At 48.6% G+C, this 23,074-nt stretch overlaps 1 protein-coding gene across 7 annotated transcripts in view; it reads left to right on the top strand.

The window, feature by feature from the left end:
• The window catches only part of KANK1 (KN motif and ankyrin repeat domains 1), a 218,780-nt gene that overhangs the window by 159,409 nt on the left and 36,297 nt on the right, over positions 1-23,074 (top strand). For 3 of the 7 annotated variants that reach the window (XM_062208365.1, XM_062208367.1, XM_062208366.1), the window contains one exon: positions 2,917-3,036. In XM_062208365.1, the coding sequence (XP_062064349.1) occupies positions 3,000-3,036 (37 nt within the window). In that variant the 5' untranslated portion in view covers positions 2,917-2,999. Of the gene's footprint in view, positions 1-2,916; positions 3,037-8,721; positions 8,819-17,212; positions 17,332-23,074 lie in introns of those variants that run through there. The other 4 variants (XM_062208368.1, XM_062208364.1, XM_062208363.1 and 1 more) reach the window with 4 other exon arrangements.

The following is a 23,074-nucleotide window of genomic DNA, read 5'->3' as shown; positions in this document are numbered from 1 at the left end:
AAGTACATTTCTGTTGTTTTTTGTTGGTGTATTTTCCTAAATCCTTTTGAAGAAGTGCTTTTTTTTTCCCTTGGCTAGCAGAACTGAACTACCATTGTACCCCTAAGATTTACTGCTTTGTGCTGTGCTCTGAGGGAGACAAGAAACAGTCTATTGATCTGTAACAGCCATGGCCAAAGCTGGCTTGTACCATGCGCTGACATACACATCTGCATATCATTCAGAAGAATGAGTTGTCACAATTGGAGGCCACCTGTCAGACTTGAACAGTAACTGGGAAAAATCGATCCGCAGCTATTCCCTTGGCATACCCAGTACCAGGATCCACACCTGCTGACACTGCCTCGGCGGTTAACCAGTGATAAGCTTGCAGTTCTCAGCTTGAGTCTCCTCCTTGTTATAATTTCATTGTTCAGTTTGGGGGAGAGTGGGAGGGGCCAGTTTGGATCTGAGAGAAAGATCTTGAAAGAGGTTCAAGAACAGGAGGGAACCTTGGGCCAAAGTGTCTCGGGTCTGACGAGGAGGATTCTGGGCACATCTCCATCCAAATACCTCGCCACATATTTCCTTCACCCCTAAAACGCACAGCCTGTCTCTTCTTGTCTTCCATTTGCTCGCATGGTTGTGAGCGGTGGAATTTGCAGGCCCTTGGGAAGCAAGAGAGCCAGCACACAAGGCTGGGAAGGGGCCAGTAAACAGGGTTTGGGCTGAGGTCTTTGTTGTTGTTGGCTCTTGGAAGTATCATTAGTTAATAATTCCAGAAGCTGGGCTCTATCCTTTGCTCCTGCCTTCCTCTAGTCTTCTAGACTCTGTGCTGGCATGTGTTGGGCATTGCTAAATACTCACTCCTGTTCATTAACAGATAATGCTTGCTGTCTCCCGAAAGCCTGTCTTTGATTGGGCTAGCCCTGACTGTGCACAGAGGGTATTGCTCTCCAGGTTCAATGCTGTTGACCTGAGCCAGTGCCTCTGTGTCCTGGAGAATATTGGATGATGGCCCCTTGGTCTGAGTCTGTGGAGCCATCTGTCCTCCTGATGTGTTGCCATCCAGAAAGCAAGGAGCAGCACAGAGTGGCAGGTTCAGAATCGGGTGTCTCCGGAAGTTCTGGAAAAGCCACACTGGGCAGGGAGGTCCTTGTCAGAGGCAGGCTTTTGACTCATACAAAAACTAACTTGGGTCCTTGTGAGTTTGCATAGAGGTGTCTCATGGCAGTTAGCTTTGCACTGTGGTGCAGGAGGAATTCGGCAGCGAGGAACATTGCACTGGTGAATCAGCAGGAAATTCTCACACTCAGCGATTGAAGCCATCTTCCATTGCTTTTTATTTGCTTTTTATTTACTTTTCCTCTGACTTCTTGTAATCTCCATGACCCAACCTAACTGTTTTCTTTTGCATAGCTTCTTTTTTTTAAAGATTTATTTTATTTATTAGAAAGAGAGGAAGAGAGAGAGATCTTCCATCCACTGGTTCACTCCCCAAATGGCTATAACAGCCAGAGTTGGGCCAGACTGAAGCCAGGAGCTTCATCTGGGTCTACCACATGGGTGTAGGGGCCCAAGGACTTGAGCCGTCTTTGGCTGCTTTCCCAACTGCATTAGCAGGGGGCTGGATGGAAGTGCAGCAGCCGGTACTCAAACCAACGCCCATATGGGATGCTGGTGTCCAAAGGCAGTGGCTTAATCTGCTAAGCCACAGAACTGGTCCCTTTTGCATAGCTTTTAATATACTTTTTCCTTTTGCAGATAACATTAAAACAACTAAAAGCAAAATGAACAGCAATGGTCTAAATATTTTTCTTGAATAATTATGACTACAAAAGTACTTGGGGCAAGTATTTGGTCTAACATTTGAGATGCTGGTCAAGATACCCACATGTTGGTACCTGGATTTGATGTCCAGCTCTTCTTCTGTCTCCCAACATCTTGTTAATACATAAAATCTTCCATAATTACATCCCCTGGGGGAATTATAGAGAACACTTTGGTTCATTTATTTCTAATTGTGTGGAAATATGCACATACATATTTATGGCAAAATTGATTTAGCATTGACTTTAGTCTTTTCATCAACTTGGAGTATTTATTGTGTTACGAAAAACTCTGGATGCAGTTGTTTTGTGGAGTGGTTGAAACACTGCCTGGACAGCAGGTATTAAAGCATGGTGGTTGTCACCTCGAGGGCTGCCCGCATCACCTGCTGGAGTGCCTGGCTGCAAGTCGCAGCTCCACTTCTGATCCAGCTTCCTGCCAGTGCACACCCTGGGAGGCAGCAGGTGAAGGCTCAGGTTTCTGCATCCATGCCCCATCTACACGGGGACCTGTGTGGATTCCTGGCTCCCAACTTCAACCTGGCCCAGTCCCGTCTGTCTGTCTGTCTCTCTTTCTCTGTCTCCTACTTTGCCTTTCACAAACACACACACAGAAAAAAGGCATTTGCAAAGCCTACGTTCTGTATCAGAGTCCTGGCTCCTGGGTTTGGCTGTCCCAAACCCCTGGCTGTGATGGGCTTTTGAGGAGTCATGAATGAATGGACAGAACATATCTCTCTCTGCCTTCCAAATAAAGAAAAATAAATAAACAAACATTTAAAACCCAATGTAATTTGGGCAGAATAGTACACATTCTGAGGGTGTTTGTATTTGAAGGTCACCTTCCTGAAATAGTTTTTGGAGAGCCAGTTTTGTCTCCCATGAGTGTTGCCTTCAGTGGCCTTCTCTCAGCACTGTGCCCCCTGGGTGTATTCTGTCTGTCTCTTTGTCTCCCACCCAATACGAGTGGCTGGAGCCAGTATGGCTGCCTGATCCATTCCAATTTGCTTTCTCCACTAGCAGTCGTCTTTGTAAGCAGAATTCTGAGATTTAGTGTTGGGTGTGCTTTGAGTGATCCATGTTGATGGGGCTGTCTTTGTCATTTCAGGTTGAAGGCCTTTCGGAACTTCATGCATGAACTTTGCATGACTCCTCACTCCTTTCTGCACCTGTCACCGGATTCATGCCAGCATGGCTCAGACCACAAAGGTTAACGGCTGTGCCTCAGGTAATGCTGGGCTCTGGAGCGTGCATGGGTGTGTATGTGTGTGTGTTTAGGGTATCTCTTCAACTAATTTTTATTTCTTTTTAAATTATGGATAGATAATAGCAAGTTCCTTGATAACTAAGATTTCAAAGTAGCTTTTTATCCATTGAAGTTGTATTGTTTTTAAATCTGGAAAATTCACTGTTTTTAGATTTTTTTTTTTATGTATTGGAATCACGTAGGCAAATTATTGCTTAAATCAATTGTATTGAAGTGTTGAAAGATAAATGCAAAATCCTGAATGATGAGGCAAGTACAGCGCATCCTGTTGTACTTCTTTCTGAGGGATTGAATGAGGAGAGAGGAAATGAGTTGGGATGCTTACAGCCAATTCCTGGTATCCACTCCCAGGCGCTTTTGTTTGATGTTGCTGAGTGAACAAAGGGAAGGGGGAGAGCAGGGTGCGTTCTGCAAGGTGACTCTGCCAGGGAGGAGCGTGCCCAGGGCCTGTGTAGTTGGAAGATGTGTTCCAATACTGCTTGTGGAGGAATTGGGGGAAATTTGTAGAATAAACGCAGAGAAATCCTAAGACATGGCTCGTGACCAGTGATGACAAAGTGTCCAGAACAGCATGCCAAGTGTTCATTCCTGTTTTGAGTTATTTGCCAAGTAGCCGAATGAATGAGAGCTGTAGTTGGTGTGGGAATTCTTTACAAGTCCCAGCGCCTCTGGCTCTGGGCATCCGTGAGTGGTAATAGTGTGTCCGGGGGGGGGGGGGGGGAGTGTGCAACTGGAGCAGACCTGCATTAACACCTGGCTCTAACCATGAAATAACGTACAGGTCTGTTCGTACAGGTTTGAAACGTGGGTATGTATACCTGCCTGCAGGGTTAGGGTCAACGAGAGCACCAGAAGCGTACTTACAAGTGCTAAGAAGCTGTAAGGTGCTTTTAAAGATGGCAGCAGGAGAAGAATACCTGTAAAATGGGTTTTCCCAACCCATGTCTGTGACTTTGTTGTGGCAATCCTTGCCATGCAAGTATGCCTTCTGGCAAAAACACTGTAGCTTGCCCAGGCCCTCTCAAACTCAATTGTCTATTCTGGGACAACTGGTCTTTGCCTGTCCATCCTTTCTTTTTCAGATTGAGATTATTTTTGTTGATTACCTTTAAAATGTTTTATTTATTTATTTGTATTTTACTTGAAAGGCAGAGAGAGAGTCAGAGACAAAGATCTTCCATTTGCTGATTAACCCCCCCCCCAAATGTTCACAGCAGCCTGGGCTGGGCCCGGCTGAAGCCAGGAGCCCAGAGCTCTATCCAGGTCTCCCATGTGGGTGGCAAATACTCGAGAACTTGAGCCATCATCTCCCAAGTGCAGAGGAACCAGGACTTGAACCAGGCACTTTCTTATGGAATAGGAGCATCCCAAGTGGTGACTCAAGCTACTGTACCACAATGCTCACCCTTCCCTGTCCATTCTTCTGTGCATCCTTCCCACTACCCAACTTCTTGGGTCTTTCATAGATTCTGTACAGGGATTCCTGTTGTCAGTAATACAAATCTGAATGACAATATCTACCATTCACTAAACACTTACTAGGCACCATAATGCCTGCAGTGCTTTGTCTGCATTTTCATTCCCTAATCCTCACAGTAATCCGAAGAGCTTATATAGCATCACTGCCTTCCCCTCCTCCCTGTGTGGTGACACAGAAGAGTCAGTGACTGACATACAGAAGTAAGAAGAAGCAGGCTCTGATAAAATGTCTGGGGTGGGAGGAGGCTGAAGCACTGGAACGGTCTCCACTGTAGGGGGGTGGATTTCTGCTTCCTCCTCATGGCTCTCCCCGCCCAACACACACACACCTGCTCCAGGTAGTCTGTGCCTCAGGACGCTCCCCTGGCCCAGGTATCTCTAGCGGGGTCCTGTGTTCAGAGATCTGCCCTGTTGGCCCCCGATTCCATGCCCGTTTTGGCCTGCTCTGCTCCTCCCTTTTCTCTCTTGCTTTGGGCTCAGGATCCAGCTGAAAGTTCCCCTCTTCCCCCATCTCCTGCCTCGCAGGGGTGGGCCTTGCGTTTGGAAGCAGCAGGAAGCTGTCTGACGTGTGACTACAGAGAGGTGTCTGAACGCTGATGTTGATCACTGTGACACACTTTGAGTCTGTAAGCAAATCTGTGTAGGGGCTCAGTCACAAAACAGCTTTTTTGTATGAGATGGGGCTTTATGGAAAATGGAATTAAGAGATGTGTTTATTTTGGTGTAAAAACTTCTTGAGATTCATACATAGAGAGCTCGTCAAAGAATTCACAAAAAATGGATATCATAAAAATGCATATTATGAAAAAGTATGCATAAATGTCAAAATCCTTTACACCGAAATATGCATTATGAAAATGGATAGTGTGAAAAAACTATGCATGAATTTCAAAACCATTTTGGGCCTTTTTTGACAAATCTTTGAATGTACCATTGAATATATGTGTGTGTGCGCGCACGAACGTGTGTGTTTTATGCACATTATAAAATTTTAACAAAATAAAAATGTGTAAAAAATAAAATCAAGCAAGAACTGCTAGTAATACCATGACTCAGAAATAAATGTTTTGTTTCTCATGTAGTCTTTAAATTTTATGTAACGTTTACGGCTTAGAATCTGCCTCTAAAAATCATGCTTTGGCCTTTTCTTTGCCCCCTTTGTGTTAGAGAAGAAATATTTGCCAGTGTTTAAAACACTGCTGAATGCAGAGTGTGTGTTGGTTATGAATACACTGTTCTGTAATGCAGTTAATGTAAGAGCATTCACGGGCCCCAGATGAAGATGGGACACAGAGGGCTCTCTGACAGCTCTTGGAGGCCCTGGCCTCTACTATGAGAAAAAGAGCAATTGTTTTGCTTGTCTGGTAGGAGTTGTGAGTGTGGAGTAAATTACATACTCTTTTCCCTCCTGGGGATCTACTGTGCTAAGTGCTTGTTAAAAGTGGATGTCCCCTGGGGCTGGCACTGTTGCGCAGCAGGTTAACACCCTGGCCTGAAGCACCAGCATCCCATATGGGCACCGGTTTGAGACCCAGCTGCTCCACTTCCAATCTAGCTCTCTGCTATGTTCTGGGAAAGCAGTGGAGGATGGCCCAAGCCCTTGGGTCCCTGCACCTGCGTGGGAGACCCGGAAGAAGCTCCTGGCTCCTGGCTTTGGATCGGTGCAGCTCTGGCCGTTGCAGCCACCCAGGGAGTGACCAGTGGATGGAAGACCTCTCTGTCTCTCCTCCTCTCTCTGTGTAACTCTTTCAAATAAATAAATAAATCTTTAAAAAAAAAAAAAAAGTGGATGTCCCCTAGGTGAACTGTGCACAGAGGGGGTTCCAACCCAAACCCCCATCTTTCCCCAGGCACTTGCTTTTGGCCTGCCCTACAACACAGGGAGAAATCTTGTGTGTAGGTTGAATCAGGGCCTTGACAAAAAGAAACATTTTTTGTGGTCTTAGAAGTAAAACACACAAAGGCACAGCAGCCGAGAACAGAGCACCACAAGGTCTCGCTGTGCCCACAGTGCAAAATCCACATGAGATTGAGCCTCTGTGGTGACATCCAGTTAGGGTTTAAATGAGGTAAGGGAGAATTCTGCCTTCCCAGGTGCATTAGCAGGGACCTGGATTGCAAGTGGAGCAGCCAGAATTCGAATCGGTGCGCATTTGGGATGCTGGCATTGTAGTATATTTTTTCATTGTACATGCAACAGGAATTTTCCATGAAGTCCTCTCATACATTCTGGTGGAAGTGGAGGTCTCCTGTATATAAAATTTCAGAATAAAATAGAGAACAGAAACTAAATAACTAAATAGGTCTTTCTGTCCATCTGAAATTCAGATCTAAGAATATTCTAGTTTTTTTTCTAAACACAGAGACAGACTGGTCCCCTTCCCAAATGCCTGTAACAGCTAGGATTGGGCCAGAAGTCAGGATGGGTCTGAAACCAGGAGCCCAGAAATCCATCTGAGTCTCCCACACAAGTGGCAGGGATCCAGGTACTTGTGCTATCACCGGCTGCCTCTTGGGTATACATCAACAGAAAGCTGGATTTGGAAGTGGAACTGGGTCTCAAACCTAGGTGCTCTGGTATGGAATGTCGGCACCTCCAGCATCACCTTTATGTCTACACCAGATGCCTGCCCAGCGTTCTACTTTGGTTTGCTAAATCTGGCAACCTTACATGAACACACCTTCTGTATTCCGTCTCCTCCAGCAGGAGCAGTCATTCCTCATCGTGTTTCTTATTTTTCTGCAGGGTCTCCATCCTACTTTTGTTGACTGGTAGAACTGTGCATTCATTAGTGTAAAACATTTTGTTACATTATCACCAACACTGCTGTGTTGACTTTTGTGGATGTAATGAGATAGCAGCATCCTGAGTTGCTCTTGACTGGTCTTGCTGCTGGCCAGGACAGCTGGCCAAAGCTGTCATTCTTTGGGGTCGGGGAGTAGGGACAGTCTGCTTTTTACCCAGTTTGTAAATCATGCTGTGAACTGAATGCACTGATTGATACCTCCTAAACACTAATTAATGTTGTGAAACTTTAATTAGAGCTTACAGCAAGTGGCCTATTTGTATGGTGAAAATAATAATACCTGTTCTACCTTCTTCACCAGATTGTTTTGAGAAAAAAAAAAAAAAAAACAGTAGCTGTGAAGTGCAAGCCAGACATCGGGGAACAGCCCTGGTCTCTTGATAATTTGTGTCTTGACATGAACTCCTGATGGAATCAGCTCCTGCTCAAGTGTCTGGTGACCCTGGGGCTGGAACTGTAGTACTCTCCTCATCCAACAGTGAAAGCACGGAGGAGCGTTGAGAGGAGACTGCTTTGGCTTGCAGTGCCATCTTTATTTTTGCTGATGGTTTCCTTTTTCAGTTTGTTCCAGCTTTCTCCCGTGCTTTTTCATAACCTGAACATGTTTTTTGGGGGCAGATACATGCTTATTTAAGGTAGCTATAGAATTTGCATTAAAGTGTGAGTTATTTTCTATTAATGTAGTAATATTTATAAAACTTGATAGGGAAACAGAAAATGACTCACAATTCCACAGTCGGCTTACACTTGTTAGGTGAACCAGCTCAAACACAGATGCACTGGTGTTCATGTATTTGGTCCTCACCGGTTGACTACAACGTTCCTTGCAGTTTTCCAAGTCTTCATAGCAACCATGGTTTTCAGGTTGCTGTGTTCAGTGGCTGTAGAGCGTTCTTAGTAGCTGGTTGAACTCTTGTTTTGGCTCGGACGTGTGGGCTGTTCCCAGGTTCTCCCCTGTTGTAGATAAGGTTGTAGAGAACATCCTCTGGCCTGGTCATTTTCTCTTCCTTTTTGATTATTTCCTGAGGATAATTTCAGAGAAACAGGACAACTAGGTTGAAGGGCGTGGCTGTTTTCATGGCTCCAGTAACCCTTACATAGCTGGAATCTTGTTATCCTGGCCAGTTACTTGGCTCTGGGTTTATTCTCTGTGCTGACCTCAAACGAGGTACAAAGGCCACTGATAAGGCTGGGCCAGGCAGACACAGCCGAAGACTGGAGAGCTCGCAGTGCGCTGCCGCCGAGTACTGCAGCCCACTCTCGGCTGTGTAAATATTTTTCCTGGGCAGGAGCATTTCTCAAACAGAACTCTGAGCCCACTGCGGTGAGCCTGACAGCAGGAACTGCATGCTGTTTGTCAACCGTCAAGTCCCCAGGGACTGGGGCCACCCCGGTGTGTGCTGCAATCCCCTGCAAGGAAAAGCCTGGAGCAAGGTTGAGGCGCTGCATTCCTGGTGGTGAGTCCGAGCCCGGTGGGGGTGTTAGCACCGCCCACAGCAGAGGGCAAGCCGATTAGAGACTGGGCTGCTTTCTTTCTCAGATTCCCTCCTGGACTTCCCAGGGTCTCCTGACTCGGGCTGCAAGGGATTAAAATGTGCATTCTGAGTGGTGCTCTGTGTTGGGCCCTGAGCCGGGTGGTCAGCACACCAGAGGAGCTGAGAGCCTGACCCCAGGCCGGGGGTGGGGGTCGGGGGTCTTTGCCATTTCCTTGTTCAGCCTCCCTCCCCCAACCTCAGATGGCAAAATATCACAGTCAGTGAAGAAGGGCGAAGGTAGAAGCTGCTTGGGGAGACTTTTTCCTTTATTCATGTTGACATCTAAAGTCAGAAGTGTAGCATCTCAGAAGCTGTGATTAAACACATCAAGGGAAAAGTGTGTGTTTCAGAAAACTTCCTAAAACCTGATAGTGACATGGTTAAAAGAATTATGTGCTCCCTGATAGAGCTGACACTGATGAGTTTTTTTAGTGTGAATTGTTATGTGGAGCCCAATTAATAAACCTGATGTCTTGAGTTTATTTGTTGCATCATACAGTTTCTTCCCAGTACTAGATGCATTTTAATAATTATATTTAATTAGATTATGCATTTCAGCTTAATATGAAACTGTTAGCTGTGGGACTGTTGACGGCTCTTTTCACACCGAAGCTTATAAATGAAATCATCTATTTTCTTTGAGTGGTGGTATTTGAGAAGATAATTCTTTATTAAAGTCAGAAGTAGTCATATCTGGGTTTTACAACTGCTAGACCGCTGAGGCCACCAACGGAGAGGAGCCTCTGGGTTTGGAGTCTTGCCTGCGTGGTTCTGCAGGACCAGAACCCGTCCTGCGCCCAGAGAGGGTTTGCGAAGTCCCTCCCGTGCCGCCAGGGCTTGCCTGGTTTTAACCTGTAGCCGGCTTAAGCTTTCTTGCTCCAAGCCTTGGGCGAGTCATAATGGGTTAAGCGTCAGATCTCAGGCAGGCGATGATTCGCTCTCCAGCTAAGCCGAGGAGGGATGACTCGCCTTCCAGGGAGGACTGGCCTGTCCCGGGTTAGAAAGGCTAGACTCCAGGGTTCCTTCCCTTCCCGGAGGCTGGGCAAAGGAACCCTGCTGGAGGATATTTCTGCCCGGATGCCCTGGAGGGAACAACAAGAAAGAAAGAACCCAAAATAAAAACGCAACAGGGAGAGACCCGCTGAGTTAAGAACTTGAGCCTTGGTCACTGTTATTCTGAGAGTACTCAGTCATAGGACCGAGACCAGGATCTGCATCTGTGGGGCTCAGAGTGAGTACCGGCCTTTACTTCTGATTATGCGCTTCCTCTCTTTCTCCCAGGACCTGCGTGGGCTCTGAGCCCATCCACGGGGTAGCTCCTTTGCTTCCTCTTCCAGGCTGTGCCTTCTTCCTGTGCCCTGCATAACTGAAATTTCTCTCCGTAGTGCTGCTGCTGAGAAACGTTTGAATGGGCTTGGAGGAGAATGAGTGATCAAACTTCACGTTTTGTGCCTTGGGATCCTTTCTATAAAAGGCAGTTTGGTTCCGTCTGGCATGAAAAGATGTTAGTGTTGTTTTGAGATTCACAGGAACAGTAAGTTCTTACTCTTATTTTTTTTTTTCCTGGCAAAATTGTGTAACATTCCACTGAGCGGTCCCGTATACGGATAATCCGAAAGCAGGCACAACTAGGAGATTGGATTCTATGTAAGGCTCCTACAAACTTTAGTAGAAATCCTAAGTCCAAGTTGAAGTTGTTTTCCTGCTCCTTTTGTGACTTCTCTTGGGGTGTTTTTGGAGTGAGCTGTTAACTGATTTACTCATTTCCATATGCCTCAGGAAAAGTATGCTCATGTTGCAAGGCCAAGCCTGGTTCTACTTTTGGGCTGCAGTTCATTCTGCCACCCGAAAACAGAAGAACTTGTGAAGTATGTGGTCCATGTGTACACAGAGCTTTAGGGATTTTAGCTGGTATTTCTACACACAAGTGAGCGCACCACTTTAAAAATAACTGCTGCTATTTTGAGGGTTTTAAAAAATACGGACAGTGACAAGATTTCTTACATCCTAGCAGTTCTTAGAACAAAGCCGTAGCTGAAATTCAGATGAAGTAATTTTCTCTAACATTAAGAAGGCGTTTTTAGTCATCATATAGACATGAGAGAGGAGAGCTGTGCCCAGGGGCAAATTGTTGGATTCATGTGATTTGTTCTTGTCTTGAAAGTTAAAGCTTCGGACACTTCCTTTCTCCATTTAATTTGAGGGAAGCCAGGTTTGAGTAATCCCGACATTATTCCCAGCTGGACCAGAGCTTATGGACTAAATTAGCATTTCACCATATAAGCCCTTATTTCAAGCAGGTGGCACTGAGGCTGTTTATGGAAGCAATTTGCTATTAATAGTGACAAGCGCTGTGATTATTTCAGTTCCTTTTTCATGAGTTCATTTAATTGGAAAAAGTTTTCTCTCCCAGCAATTGTATTTTTGGACCTTGCCTCTGCTGTGTAGAATCTGAATATAGTGGTTAGGTTTGGTGAGTTTAATCTCACAATATTTGGCTTGGTTGATATCAGCTTTGTAAATAATTTTGTGAAAACATTGATTCAGCTCATCCTGTCAGTTCCCCTCCCTGCCCACTTTTCTGAGTGCCTTTCCCGTAACATCAGTGGCCACTGGGCCAAGGCACTCCACATGTCTCTGAGCGGCAGGTACATTTAAAGTCCCCTGGAAGAAAGTGGGGAAGCATTCCAGGCCAGAAATCTGAGAGAGGGAGCATGAGACACTGCCAGCAATTTATAAGCTGAGTGCTTAATTTCTTTAAAACGGAGGTCACGTGCAGCAACTCTTAATCTCTTCTAATGAAAACCAGGAAAAGTTCTCTTCTGCCGCTCTTGCTCTTCCTACAGCCACCAAGGTCCAGCTGATTTTTTTCCCCTTTCTCCTGGGCCTTTTAGGGTTGATGGGCTGGAATGCAATGCATTACTCACATCAGAGGCACACCGTGGAAGTGTTTTGGGGGTGGCCTGTTTGGCAGGTTCCCCGCCACCCGCCACCACGAGGACAGAGGCCGACCTGTCTTCCCGCGGCTTGGCAGGGACTGGACGGGTGTGCCCTGACCAGTGCCCTGCCCTGCCAGGGGGTGAATCAGCGTGATGAGACGCTGATTTTCATAACCCACTAGGGTGGAGCCCTGCCAGCCTGAAGGCCACTCAGGGAGGTGGGATGGCTTGCAGGGAAGGCCGTTCCAACAGTGCCGCTTACGGGAAAAAATTGCAAAATGCCGAAGTACTGTGCCACCAGATTTTTCCATTAGCACCACACTTTGCTCAGCTTCCCAGTGTGGCCCAGGGACAGCTGTTTGGCTGAGTGAGGGAAAGTGGCCAGCATCGCCTGCTAAGCTCTGTGCATGTGGGGGGCGGGACCCGGCAGGCCTGTGCACTGCCGCCCCTGCTCCCACGTGTCCACTGCACGCGTGCCCTGGAGTTGGGCTTTCTCTAGGGGCAGGTGCTAGGATGTGAGTTGAACTCTCAGCAGCTCAGGATGCTGGCTTTCTGTGAGGAACTCTGAGTCAGAACACCTTCCAGAAAGCTACAGGAGACTGAGGCTGTGGCCTTCTCTTCCGGGGTGGTAGCACTCGGTGAGGATGGAAAGCGAACTTCCCACCTAGTGGTGCGTGCACACTGGGGCGTCACACGGGGCCTTCCAAGAGGAGTGACGCAAAGCTCAGGAGAAAGACTGTGGTTCCTGCATCCCGGCCGCAGCCTCTCGCCCCACGGTGGCCATGCTCCGGTCTTTATAGTGGACCAGCCTCCAGGCCCTGTGAACGCTGGTCTGCACCTGCTTGGTTTTGGGACTAAGAGCTTTGTACTAGGCTGTTATTGTTCTGACTCCCTGTTTTCACTGTCATTGACTTGCGTCTCTGCTTTTTCCCCTAACCCTGCACCCTCGTTGTGGGCCGTATTCTGACAGGAACCCTGGTGAACAGTCCTGGTGCCTGCAAACGTGGTGGGCTTGCCCAGTCCTCCGTGGCTCCATTTAGTAAGAGCCCAACCGTCTCAGGAGTTGTATCAGAAGGGGCGCTGCCCCCTCCAGATGCTGATCCCCAGTTCTGCCCTTCCCTCTTCCCCAGTCGGTGGCTCTGCTCAGAGCCCACTTCTCTCAATCTGGGTATCTTTCCTGTATCTGTTACTATAAGGTCTTCTCACTCCTCGTGTCCTGCTAGCTAGCTCTCATCCATTTCCCAGCAAATACACACAGAGACACTCCCAGTGGGAGTCCTTGTCTCCTTCCTCTTTATTGCTACAGTGCTTTGTGTTTCTGTCCAGTGATTACCATCACCCACTTCCAGTTAGGAATAAGGCTTCTGCCTCATTGGTATGCAAGCTTTAAGGTTTTAAGAGGCAAGAATCCTTATATCATCCTGTGCTTTGGATGCCCATCTCGCCTAGCTCAGCACTGTTTGTCAGGTCAGCAGCCCTGCTGTTCAACCAGCAAGTGTTCGTAGAACACCTGCTCTGAGTCCACAGCCTGATGCTGGGGTTATAACACAGAGAAGGCAGGCCCAGTGCCTGCCTGAGGATTTGTGTGGTGGAGTTGAGCCCTGCCAGTTGACGGCTGTTCTCTGCAGTTCCCAGGTGAATGCTCTGTGAGGTCATGCTCTGGTTACTGGGACATTTTTCACAAGTGAACATGTGGCTTTCACTGTGCCACACACACTCTTTTGGAGGTGAAAATGGTACCATCTGCTAAATGTGTTGGGTTCCAGGGGGAAGGGGACTGGGTATAAATGGCTATCCAAGGAAAGGTCATTGTCAGAGGCCACAGCAAGAGCACCGAAAGAGGAGGGTGGTTTTTCCCTGCCCCACTTTGCTCCCCTTTCTTGAGCTCCCTGAGGGCTCCAGGAAAGGAGGAGCCTGGTGATGGCTGTGTTAGGGCAGCAGCAGAATGAGTAGTAGCAGTGGAAGAGCAGTAAGCTTACAGGTGACATACGCATCACTGTACAGTCCCAGGTCATCATGCTGCCGTCATAGGCTTCTTGTGGAAACTGCACGAGTTCATGAATGTGTAAACATTGAAACGCTGCAGTGTAGAAGTGTGCACAGGGCTGTGGAAGGTTGGAGACAGGGAGGCCTTGGGAAGACTGAAGACCAGATGCATTTGTGCTGTAGCCACGAGCCTAGGGGGCGTTATGAGATGGACAAACCGAGAGGAGAGGAACACCTGGGGAAGGAGGGTGAATTCAGGGTTTGTCAGCACACACACATCTTGGGGTGTGCATTGTGTGACTCACATTGCCTCTCACTGCTTAGCTGAACCATACAAGGAGGCCGTGATCCTGTTGGGCTTCACAGCCGCAGGTTCAGAAATGCTCTATTGCAGCCCGAGGTTCTGGGGCTGCCCTCCGGGAACCCAGGCTGCGCTCTCTGGGGTCGGCCTGGGGTGGCAGAAGTCTTTTTTCTGTAGCCTGTTGCCTTTTCTGCTCGCTCCCTGCCCTTCAGAAGAGAAGCCTGGACTGTATCCTCATCTTCACACACCACATTTGGCTTCTTCCTTTGTATGTGCAGTAAGAGAGTATAGGTAGACAGGTCTGTCCACGGTGGGAACCTTTGTGATGGATGGTTTCCTTGCCCTAGAAGCTCCTACTTGTAATTTGTTTGCCTTGCCAACCTTTGGCATCCTCTGGTAAAGAATTAGTTGTTTATTTGCATACAGTGATTTTTTTTTCTGCAGGACCCGCCTTCATAGAAGCATAGAGGCACACACCCACAGGATCAGCTATAATCACCTGCAAGTACTTTATATAATAGGCTGTGTTCTTACCAGAATACACTATTTATGAATAAAAATTGAACACTTTGTTCACATGTTTGCCTCACTGTAATTCTGGGAACAAATACTTCAATGTTGATGCTTGGTTCAGAATATAACGTGATGAAGTAAGTAATACCCGATTTTTTTCTCTATCAAAAACATGACAAGTCCAAGGGAATTTTTATGTACCACAGTACGTTATTGACTGGAATTTATCAAACTGTGTGCTTACAGTGAGTAGATTATATAAAATTTCTTTCTTTCTTTTTTAAAAGATTGATTTGCTGGCCGGCGCCGTGGCTCACTAGGCTAATCCTCTGCCTTGCGGCGCCGGCACACCAGGTTCTAGTCCCGTTCGGGGCACCGATCCTGTCCTGGTTGCCCCTCTTCCAGGCCAGCTCTCTGCTGTGGCCAGGGAGTGCAGTGGAGGATGGCCCAAGTCCTTGGGCCCTGCACCCCATGGGAGACCAGGAGAAGCACCTGGCTCCTGCCATCGAATCAGCGCGGTGCGCCGGCAGCAGCGCGCCTACCACGGCGGCCATTGGAGGGTGAACCAACGGCAAAAGGAAGACCTTTCTCTCTGTCTCTCACTGTCCACTCTGCCTGTCAAAAATTAAAAAAAAAAAAGATTTATTTGCTTGAAAGGCTGAGTAGAGTTAGAGAGATTTTCCATCTGCTGGTTAACTCCCCAAGTGGCTGCAATAGCCAGGGCTAGGCCAAGTCAAAGCCAGGAGCTCCCTCTGGTCTTCCAGGTGGGTGGCAGGGACCCAGACATTTGGGCCATCCTCTGCTGCTTTTCCAGGCACATTAGCAGGGAGCTGAGTTGGAAATGGGGAAGACAGGACTTGGACTGACACCGTATGGGATGTTGGCTTTGCAGGTGATGGCTTGACCTTCTGTGCCACAGCACTGACCCCATGTTTAACTCCCAAAAGGGGAAGTAATAGTCCTAATGGAAATCTCATCAAATTGATGGGTTATTGTTAAATAATGTGGAACTATTTGGACCTGATATTGCAAAAGATCTGGAGGTGGAAGCATTCTCTTAATTGGTCATTTCTTATCCAACAAGTGGGTTTCCTTAGTATAAAACAAACCCAAATGAGTATCCAGAAAGATGTCTGTCTTAAGCATGGCCACTGTGATGCCATCCAGAGGGAATGGAAGGGGAAAGTACGAGGAGTGAGGTCAGGAGTGTGCAGGCACCAAGCAAGGCTGTGAAACTAGGTGGATCCCATAGATTGTCATAAAACCTGGCCTCCGCGGTGAGCTACTGCTGTTCCGAATTCTGTAAAGCAGGCTGTCTCAAGGCATCCCTAATCCTTGTTGATCTCTGTTACTGTTTAGAACTGGCTTTGCTTGTTAGCCTCATGACAGAATTCTGCAGATCTTGTTCCACTGGAACTGCCTTTACCCAGTGTACCTAGGCACAGAGGAAGCAAATGTTGAAAGAACCTGTGTTGTTGGTTTTTTTTTTCTTTTTTTAAATTGAGGTGATGAATTTTAAACATGAGAAGGACAAACCATTCTTAACTAACTTTAAAAAATAGAAATAAGGAGCCAGTGCTGTGGTATGGCTCATAAAGCCACTGCCTGTAATGCTGGCAACCCATATGGGCACCAGTTCGAGTCCCAGATGCTCCACATCCAATCCAGTGCTCTGCTAATGAGCCTGGGAAAGCAGGGGAAGATGGCCCAAGTGCTTGGGTCCCTGCACCCATATGGAAGACCTGGAAGAAGTTCCTGGCTCCTGGCTTTGACCTGGCCCAACCCTGGCCATTGCAGACATTTGGGGAGTGAACCAGCATATGGAAAATCAATCTCTCTCTCTCTCTCTCTCTCTCTCTCTCTCTCTCTCTCTGCCTTTCAAATAAATAAGTAAATCTTTCAGGAAAAAAAAAAAAAAACAGAATTAGGTGGTTACTCAGTGGTGTTATCACCCCCAAACTGAACACACTTAGTTTGAAACTGATTCTGCCCTTAGCAAGTTGCATGGCCTTGATTTGAATAAAATGTTGAAGGGAATGGGGACAGGAGAAGGGCTTGGCTCTGCGGTTTATGTGTGGCGTTTTTAGTCTTCAAATTGCATGTTGCAGTAAATAAGAATAAACCCAGATGAGCCACCCCGGCCTCCAGTCCAGCCTGGCTTTGGCGTGAGACGAGGCATTGCCGCTGTCGGCCAGCAGCTGCGCCCGAGCTCAGGCTGTAACGGGCAGCCCTCTGGACACTGAGGGTTGCAGGCCGAGGAGTTAGTCAGAGGGCAGGATGAGGAAACACTGGCTGCCTTGCTGTCTGAGTTCTTCGTAGAATGAAACGTTGGCAGCTGCATTTCTAGCCTGGCACTTCACACGTCTGAAGGGCAGGAGGATGGCTGGTTTGAAAAATTAGGAAAATGGGAGAGATCTCGGCTTCTTGTGTTGTTGTTTGTTGTTAAGATCCCTGTTAGGGGTTCTGTCGCTCGCTAATTTTTGCTGTCTCACTGATGCTGAGTCCTGGCATCACACCCGTGGCCAGCAGCGGCTGTTAGCCGGGCAGGAAATTCCAAATGGGTATAAATAAATCCCTGCACCAGCTCCTGGGCGCTCTGCCTTCTCCTGTGCGGAGCCTCTTGAACGCCCAGGGAAGCGGGCCTGGGACGTGGCTTCCTGCTTGCTCAGAGTCACCGTTATTTTCTTTCTGGGTGGGTAAGTAAGAAGGTCCAAAAGAGAATGGTGCGCATGCCGTTTGGGTGGAGGTGGGAGAAATACAAACTCGAGGTCTGGAGGTTATGAACAATGTTTACTTGTGTTACAGGCTGGAAAGGATAACTCAGTGTTCAATTGTGGGTTCAGTGAAAATCTCAGCTTTTGCTAGGGCTCTCACATAGAGCTGTCATTGTTGTAGGAGTAAAAGTTTGTATAGGTAAGGTTTGAATATTTACATGTACGGTTTATTCAGATTCCAGAATTTCCTTTTCTGTTGCTAAATCCATCCTTAGTCATTTTTCAGCTCTTTCCTGAGCTTTTTCCTCATCACTTGTACGGAATTGCTCAGTTTGCATTAAATCTGTTTTTTTTTTAAATATATAAACACTGTAAAACAATATAATGACTGAGATTCATAAAAATACTATAGCTTTCTACAGCCTTCTTCTCCTACCCCAAACAACTATACTGGTTTTGTAAGCAAAGCCCTTTCTCTCCCGAAGCCTTGCCTCGTGCTGCTTTTCTGCTCTTTAGAAAATTGCCCTTGGAACTGGCACATTTCCTATGTGCACCACAGCATGTGTTAGGAAGAAAGTCTGGAAAACAGCAGTCAGTCCCCAAGCCAGTTCTCTCTTGTGCGTACACCGCGAATTTGGGCCAGATTTCTGCAGTAATTCTCGGGCTTAGACAGTGGGTGGTAGAGAGCCACCTGGCCTCAGGGGATGCACAGCAGGTGCTGAGGTACCGTAACAACATCGTGGCTACTCCAAGACAGATTCTGGGTAAAGTGCCGCTGCCTCTTGTCAATGGCACGGAGCACTGCTACGAGGGCCGCCGTGTAAAGCCAAGGTCACTGTTACTGTCACAGGCCTCCTTAACACTTGGATATGCCCCCTCCATAAGACCATAGGCTGATTCCTTCCTAGGACAGTCACTCTTCCTGCTTTTGTCCCCTCGCAGCCTGGCTTCTAGCTTCTGACGTCACACCCAGTGGAGGTGGTGCAGCCAAGGGGACCCTGCCTGGGGACGGCCAGGTCAGGCCTGTTAGGGGAGGTGCTGCTGCAGAGAGCAAGGCTGCAGGCTTCGTCCACCAAGCTCATCTGGTCCCACAGCTGCTGCAGCTGATGTCTGTCTGTGCTGGATCTCCACCCTGCTGCGCTGGGAATTCTGTGCCTGGTAGTCGCTGCTTGGTCATAGTCTGAGCAGCGTTGGCTGTTGTAAGACCCACTGATCCCCTTATTTCATGCATAGACATCTTAGGGCTGCGTTGAAGGATCCCAGGCCTCCGCCACCCATTGCTCACCCATGGACTAGGAAACGTTTGTAGCTCCTGTTTTTGCTCTGTGACAGGAAGGGGTTGGGTGTCCTCCCACACAGGCAGGCTCATGTGGGTCACTGCTGTGAGGATGGACTGCCTGGTTCTGGGTGTGGTGGCTGCACAGTGGGTAACACAGGGCGGTGCTCTGAGCACATCCCAAGATGCCGCCCAGGGGATTCGTGCATGTCGCCTGCTTCCTTGGTGAGAAGGAAATATTTTAAACGTAGCAAGGTGCTCTTCGACTTCTGTGTGCTTTGGTCTTGCCTCCTTCCTGGACGTTTGGGTGTTGGTCTAGGGCACCGCATGTCTCACATGTGCACTTGCACAGCCCCTGCGGGCTCCACCATGGCTCCCTCCACCACTCTGGAAGCAGAACCACGTCCAGGTTTTAGCAGACTGCAGTGACTTTCAATAAGTATCCCAGGGGCCGACGCGAGGCTCACTTGGTTAATCTTTCGCCTGCGGCATCGGCATCCCATATGGGCACCAGTTCTAGTCCCAGTTGCTCCTCTTCCAATCCAGCTCTCTGCTGTGGCCTGGGAAGGCAGTGGAGGATGGTCCAAGTGCTTGGGCCCCTGCATCTGCATGGAGACCAGGAGGAAGCTCCTGGCTTTGGATTGGCGTAGCTCTGGCCGTAGCAGCCATTTGGAGGGTGAACCAATGGAAAGAAGACCTTTCTTTCTGTCTCTCTCTCTCACTGTTTAACTCTATCTGTCAAATAAAAAAAAAAGTATCCCAGACACCTCACACCCAGTCTTCATGGGTGGAGGCGGGTGGGGGTGTCTGGGGAGGGAGGAGGTCTGGACTCTGTGGGCCACCAGGGCTGTGTGCACTACTAAATCACATAGGGTGATCATATGGTGCCTACAGTCCGTCACTACAGGGCAGCTGACATGACAGCTGGCAGAGGCCCCGGAATGGTGTGCTGGGTGTAGGGAACAGAAGGAGCAAAGGCGGGTGGACTTGGAAATGGCGCAGTACAGGGAGGCTCAGGAGGTGGAGGAGGAGGAGGGAAGTGCCAGGTTGGGGAAAAAGCAGGGACGACTTTGGGTGCCACGGAAAGGAGCATTTAGGCTTCATTCTTTGCAGTCAGCCTCCTGGCACATCCATCTCAAGATTCGTCATTGAGAGTCTACACGTTTCCCAGGCAACCTCAAACAAAGGTGAAATTCCTCCAGGAGTGTGTAATACAGGGCGCCCAGACCACCACCCGGACAGCAGGCCGCCTCACCGGCAGCTGGAGCGACCGCAGAGTCTTGGCTGTGCTCCCTGCTGCCCGGATGCCTGTGCATGGAAGCATGGGGGAGGGGAGGGGAGGTAGGAAAATGTCTTCTTAAATTTCAAGCCAACATAGAATCTGTGAAAGAACTCCCATAGCTCCTGCACCCAGCTTCGGCTGCCAGTCTCTTCAATCTCCTTTAGTCTAAAACAGTCCTTCCTTGTGACACTGACAGTTTTAAAAACAGAGGCCTTTCCTGCAGTCTGATGTCTTCACGTGGGTCTGTCCATGTGTCCCGGGCTCGGGTCTCACAGCTTCTTGGCAGGACACTTGAGGAAGTGATGCTGTGATCGGCTGGCCAAGATGGTTCTCTCACCTTGCTTTCCACGGAGTCCCCGTTTTCCCCCTTGTGCCTGATGAGTGAACATGTGGGAGGTCCGCAGACCACACACGTCCTATTCTTTGCTAGCCAGTCTCCGCCAGCTAGCCTCAGCATCCATGGGTGATGCCTGCTGGAGTCTGCCACTGCTGTGATGAATGCCATGTGGACTCTATTTCCCCCTTAAAAAGCTTAAAAAGCTCATGGAAGGTGCCTATCATGTATCAAAATCTGTTTGTCAAGTCGTGGGTGTCATGCATGGCACAGCAGGTTAAACGTCTTCTTGAGATGCCTGCATCCCGCTTTGGGGTGCTAGTTCGAGTCTTAGCTCCTCCATTTCCAGTGCAGCTTCCCACAAGTGTGCCTGGGAAAGTCGCGATGATGGCTCAAGCTCTTGGGTTCTGCGACCCACGTGGGAGACCTGGATGCAGTTCTGGGCTCCTGGCTTCAGTCTAACCCCGCCCTGGCTATTGTGGGCATTTGGGGAGTGAACCACGGGATGGAAGGTCTCTCTCTGTCTCTCCCTCTCTCTCTTCATTCTGCCTTTCAAATAACTAATCTTTCAAAAATAAAAGCAAAGCAAATAGGCTTTAGTCATAAGACTGTGGCTGTTAGCATTCCCTGTGCGCTGAGTCAGGCAGGCCCATGGTGATGGTGGGGACAGGTGCCAAGGGCTGGAGGCACGCGCTGCCATCTCCCCATCTCCCCCCCCCCCCCCCCACGACATCCGATGTCCATTGGGAGCAGAAATGCTGAGCCCTTGCTTGTCCCCTCCCAGAGTCCTGAATAAGCATCTCATCTGCATTCTACGTCTCAGCCCCTGTGGCCCCTCGTCCTCCTGCTGTCACCCACGGCCCAGGAGACTGTTTGTCATACTCTCATGAGAAGGAAATCCTATCATTTTCCTCTGCGGTGAGTCATCCATGGGTTTAAGGAGAAATATTTTCAGTTTAACAGCAGACTGAGGAAACGGTTTCCAGCTCAGCCCACTATAGCTGAAATTCGTCGGAACTCCTCAGCGACCTCCTAAATCCTCGGGGGTACAGGCTGTGGCCACGGAGCAGCCAGCTCGCATGTGGGCACTGTCCAAGTTGTGCTGGTTGCGTCCATGGCCAGCATTTACTGTCTGGTTTAGTAGATAAAATTCAGGTGATGCAAAGGAATTTGTGATTGCAAGAGAAAAGTTCCTGTACACAGTGCCTCCTGGAGGATGCCCAAGAGGATTTTAGTGTCAACTCCAGTGTCATTTACTCCCTTCTCTAAAGCCCTGTGGTAGTTTGCCAGTGCACCCCCAGAATCAGGAGGGTGACCTGACTCCCAGGGCCCTGGCAGTCTGGGGCTCAGGCTTTGCAAGGCCCCCTTTGCAGTTTTTAAAAAGAAAGTGGTGGATTTTGCATATGGCAGTTCTTCTGTCTGGTGCTTCACCCATCTTCTCCCTACCCCCATACCCTGCACACTGCCCAGGGGATCCTACACATAGGATCTCCTTGAAGAAAACTTGCTGTCCTCTGCCCAGGGCGAGTCCCTGCTCTGTCCTGACACAACTCCTGCATTTTACTTTCCCCTTACTTACATGTGGCCATGTCTGTATCTCTGGTTTCTGTGTTCTGCCCAGACAAGCTGTGTCTCTCTTGCTTTGTACCTTGCAGTGTCTTAGACTGGCTGGAAGAATAAATCCATTCTTCAGTGTGACAATTGCGTCTTATTTAGATCAGCATTGCGTGTAGGATTGTGGGAATAGATGACCTTGGAATCTGGAGCTGGGAGCTGGTCGGGGATAGGGGAAGACACAGGGATCGTGTGCAGGTGGAGAAGAGGTAAGGTCATTTCTGAGAGGGAACCTAAAGATGTGGGGAGCAGCCAAGAGGAGTTCAGAACAGTTAGGGATGTAAGAAACAGTGCTACGCTCAAACAGCCACATAGGCAAAGCAAGCCTGTGGCATTGCCGCTGTGCCGCGTGTGACTTGTCACTTGGCCTGGTCTTCGTATGCACCTGATGGCATATGCTTTGGCTTTTTTTTTCATGTTACCATGCAATTTGCTTGAAGTGTTCGGGTAGCTATTTAAACTGCTCTAACCGGATGAGAAGGTGTTGGTGATAGTGAGATGTGCGGTATCAGCTCCAGGAAAGAGGGATCCTGGCTTCTTAGAGCCTAACGTGGGAGGTGCCCATCCTTTGAATGAAGGAATGGATTTTAGTTGGGTGGAGAAAGATGAGGTTTAAAGATAACTCTGGTAAGTGTAAGACCAGGAGAGGATCACATCAGTGCAACATTCTTTTAAAGCCAAATGAGGGGCTAGCATTGTGGCACAGTGAGTTCAGTGGCTGCCTGAGATGCAGGCATCCCATATGAATGCTGGCTCATGTCCCAGCTGCTCCACTTCTGATCCAGCTCCCTGCTAATGCACCTGGGAAAGCAGCAGAGGATGCTCAGGTGCTTAGGCCGCTGCCACCCACATGAGAGACACAGATAGAGTTCTGGGCTCCTGGCTTCCATTGCAGCCATTTGAGGGATGAACCAGCAGGTGGAAGATCTTCTGTCTGCCTTTCAAATAAACAAGTAAATCTTCAACACCAATGAGGCCTGCTAACATGGCTCCTGGTGTCCCTCTGTGGATTGGGTTCAGGGAAGGGAATCCTGGGCTCTGCAGGAGCTTCATGCCAACAGCGTCCTCCAGCTCAACCCATTTGGAAGGACCCAGCAGCACGGGCAGTGGTCTCCATGTCCCTGGTGCCTTGCTGGGTAAGCCGCTTTGCTGAGTCAGCCCCATGAGAACGTGCGTCTCTGCTTGCCTTCCTGCCTCTGGTTTTCCTTCCTGCCCCCGG

Source organism: Lepus europaeus, chromosome 12 (assembly GCF_033115175.1).
Source record: "Lepus europaeus isolate LE1 chromosome 12, mLepTim1.pri, whole genome shotgun sequence".
NCBI classification, from domain to species: Eukaryota; Metazoa; Chordata; class Mammalia; order Lagomorpha; family Leporidae; genus Lepus; species Lepus europaeus.
This window is presented reverse-complemented; position numbering and strand designations above follow the sequence as displayed.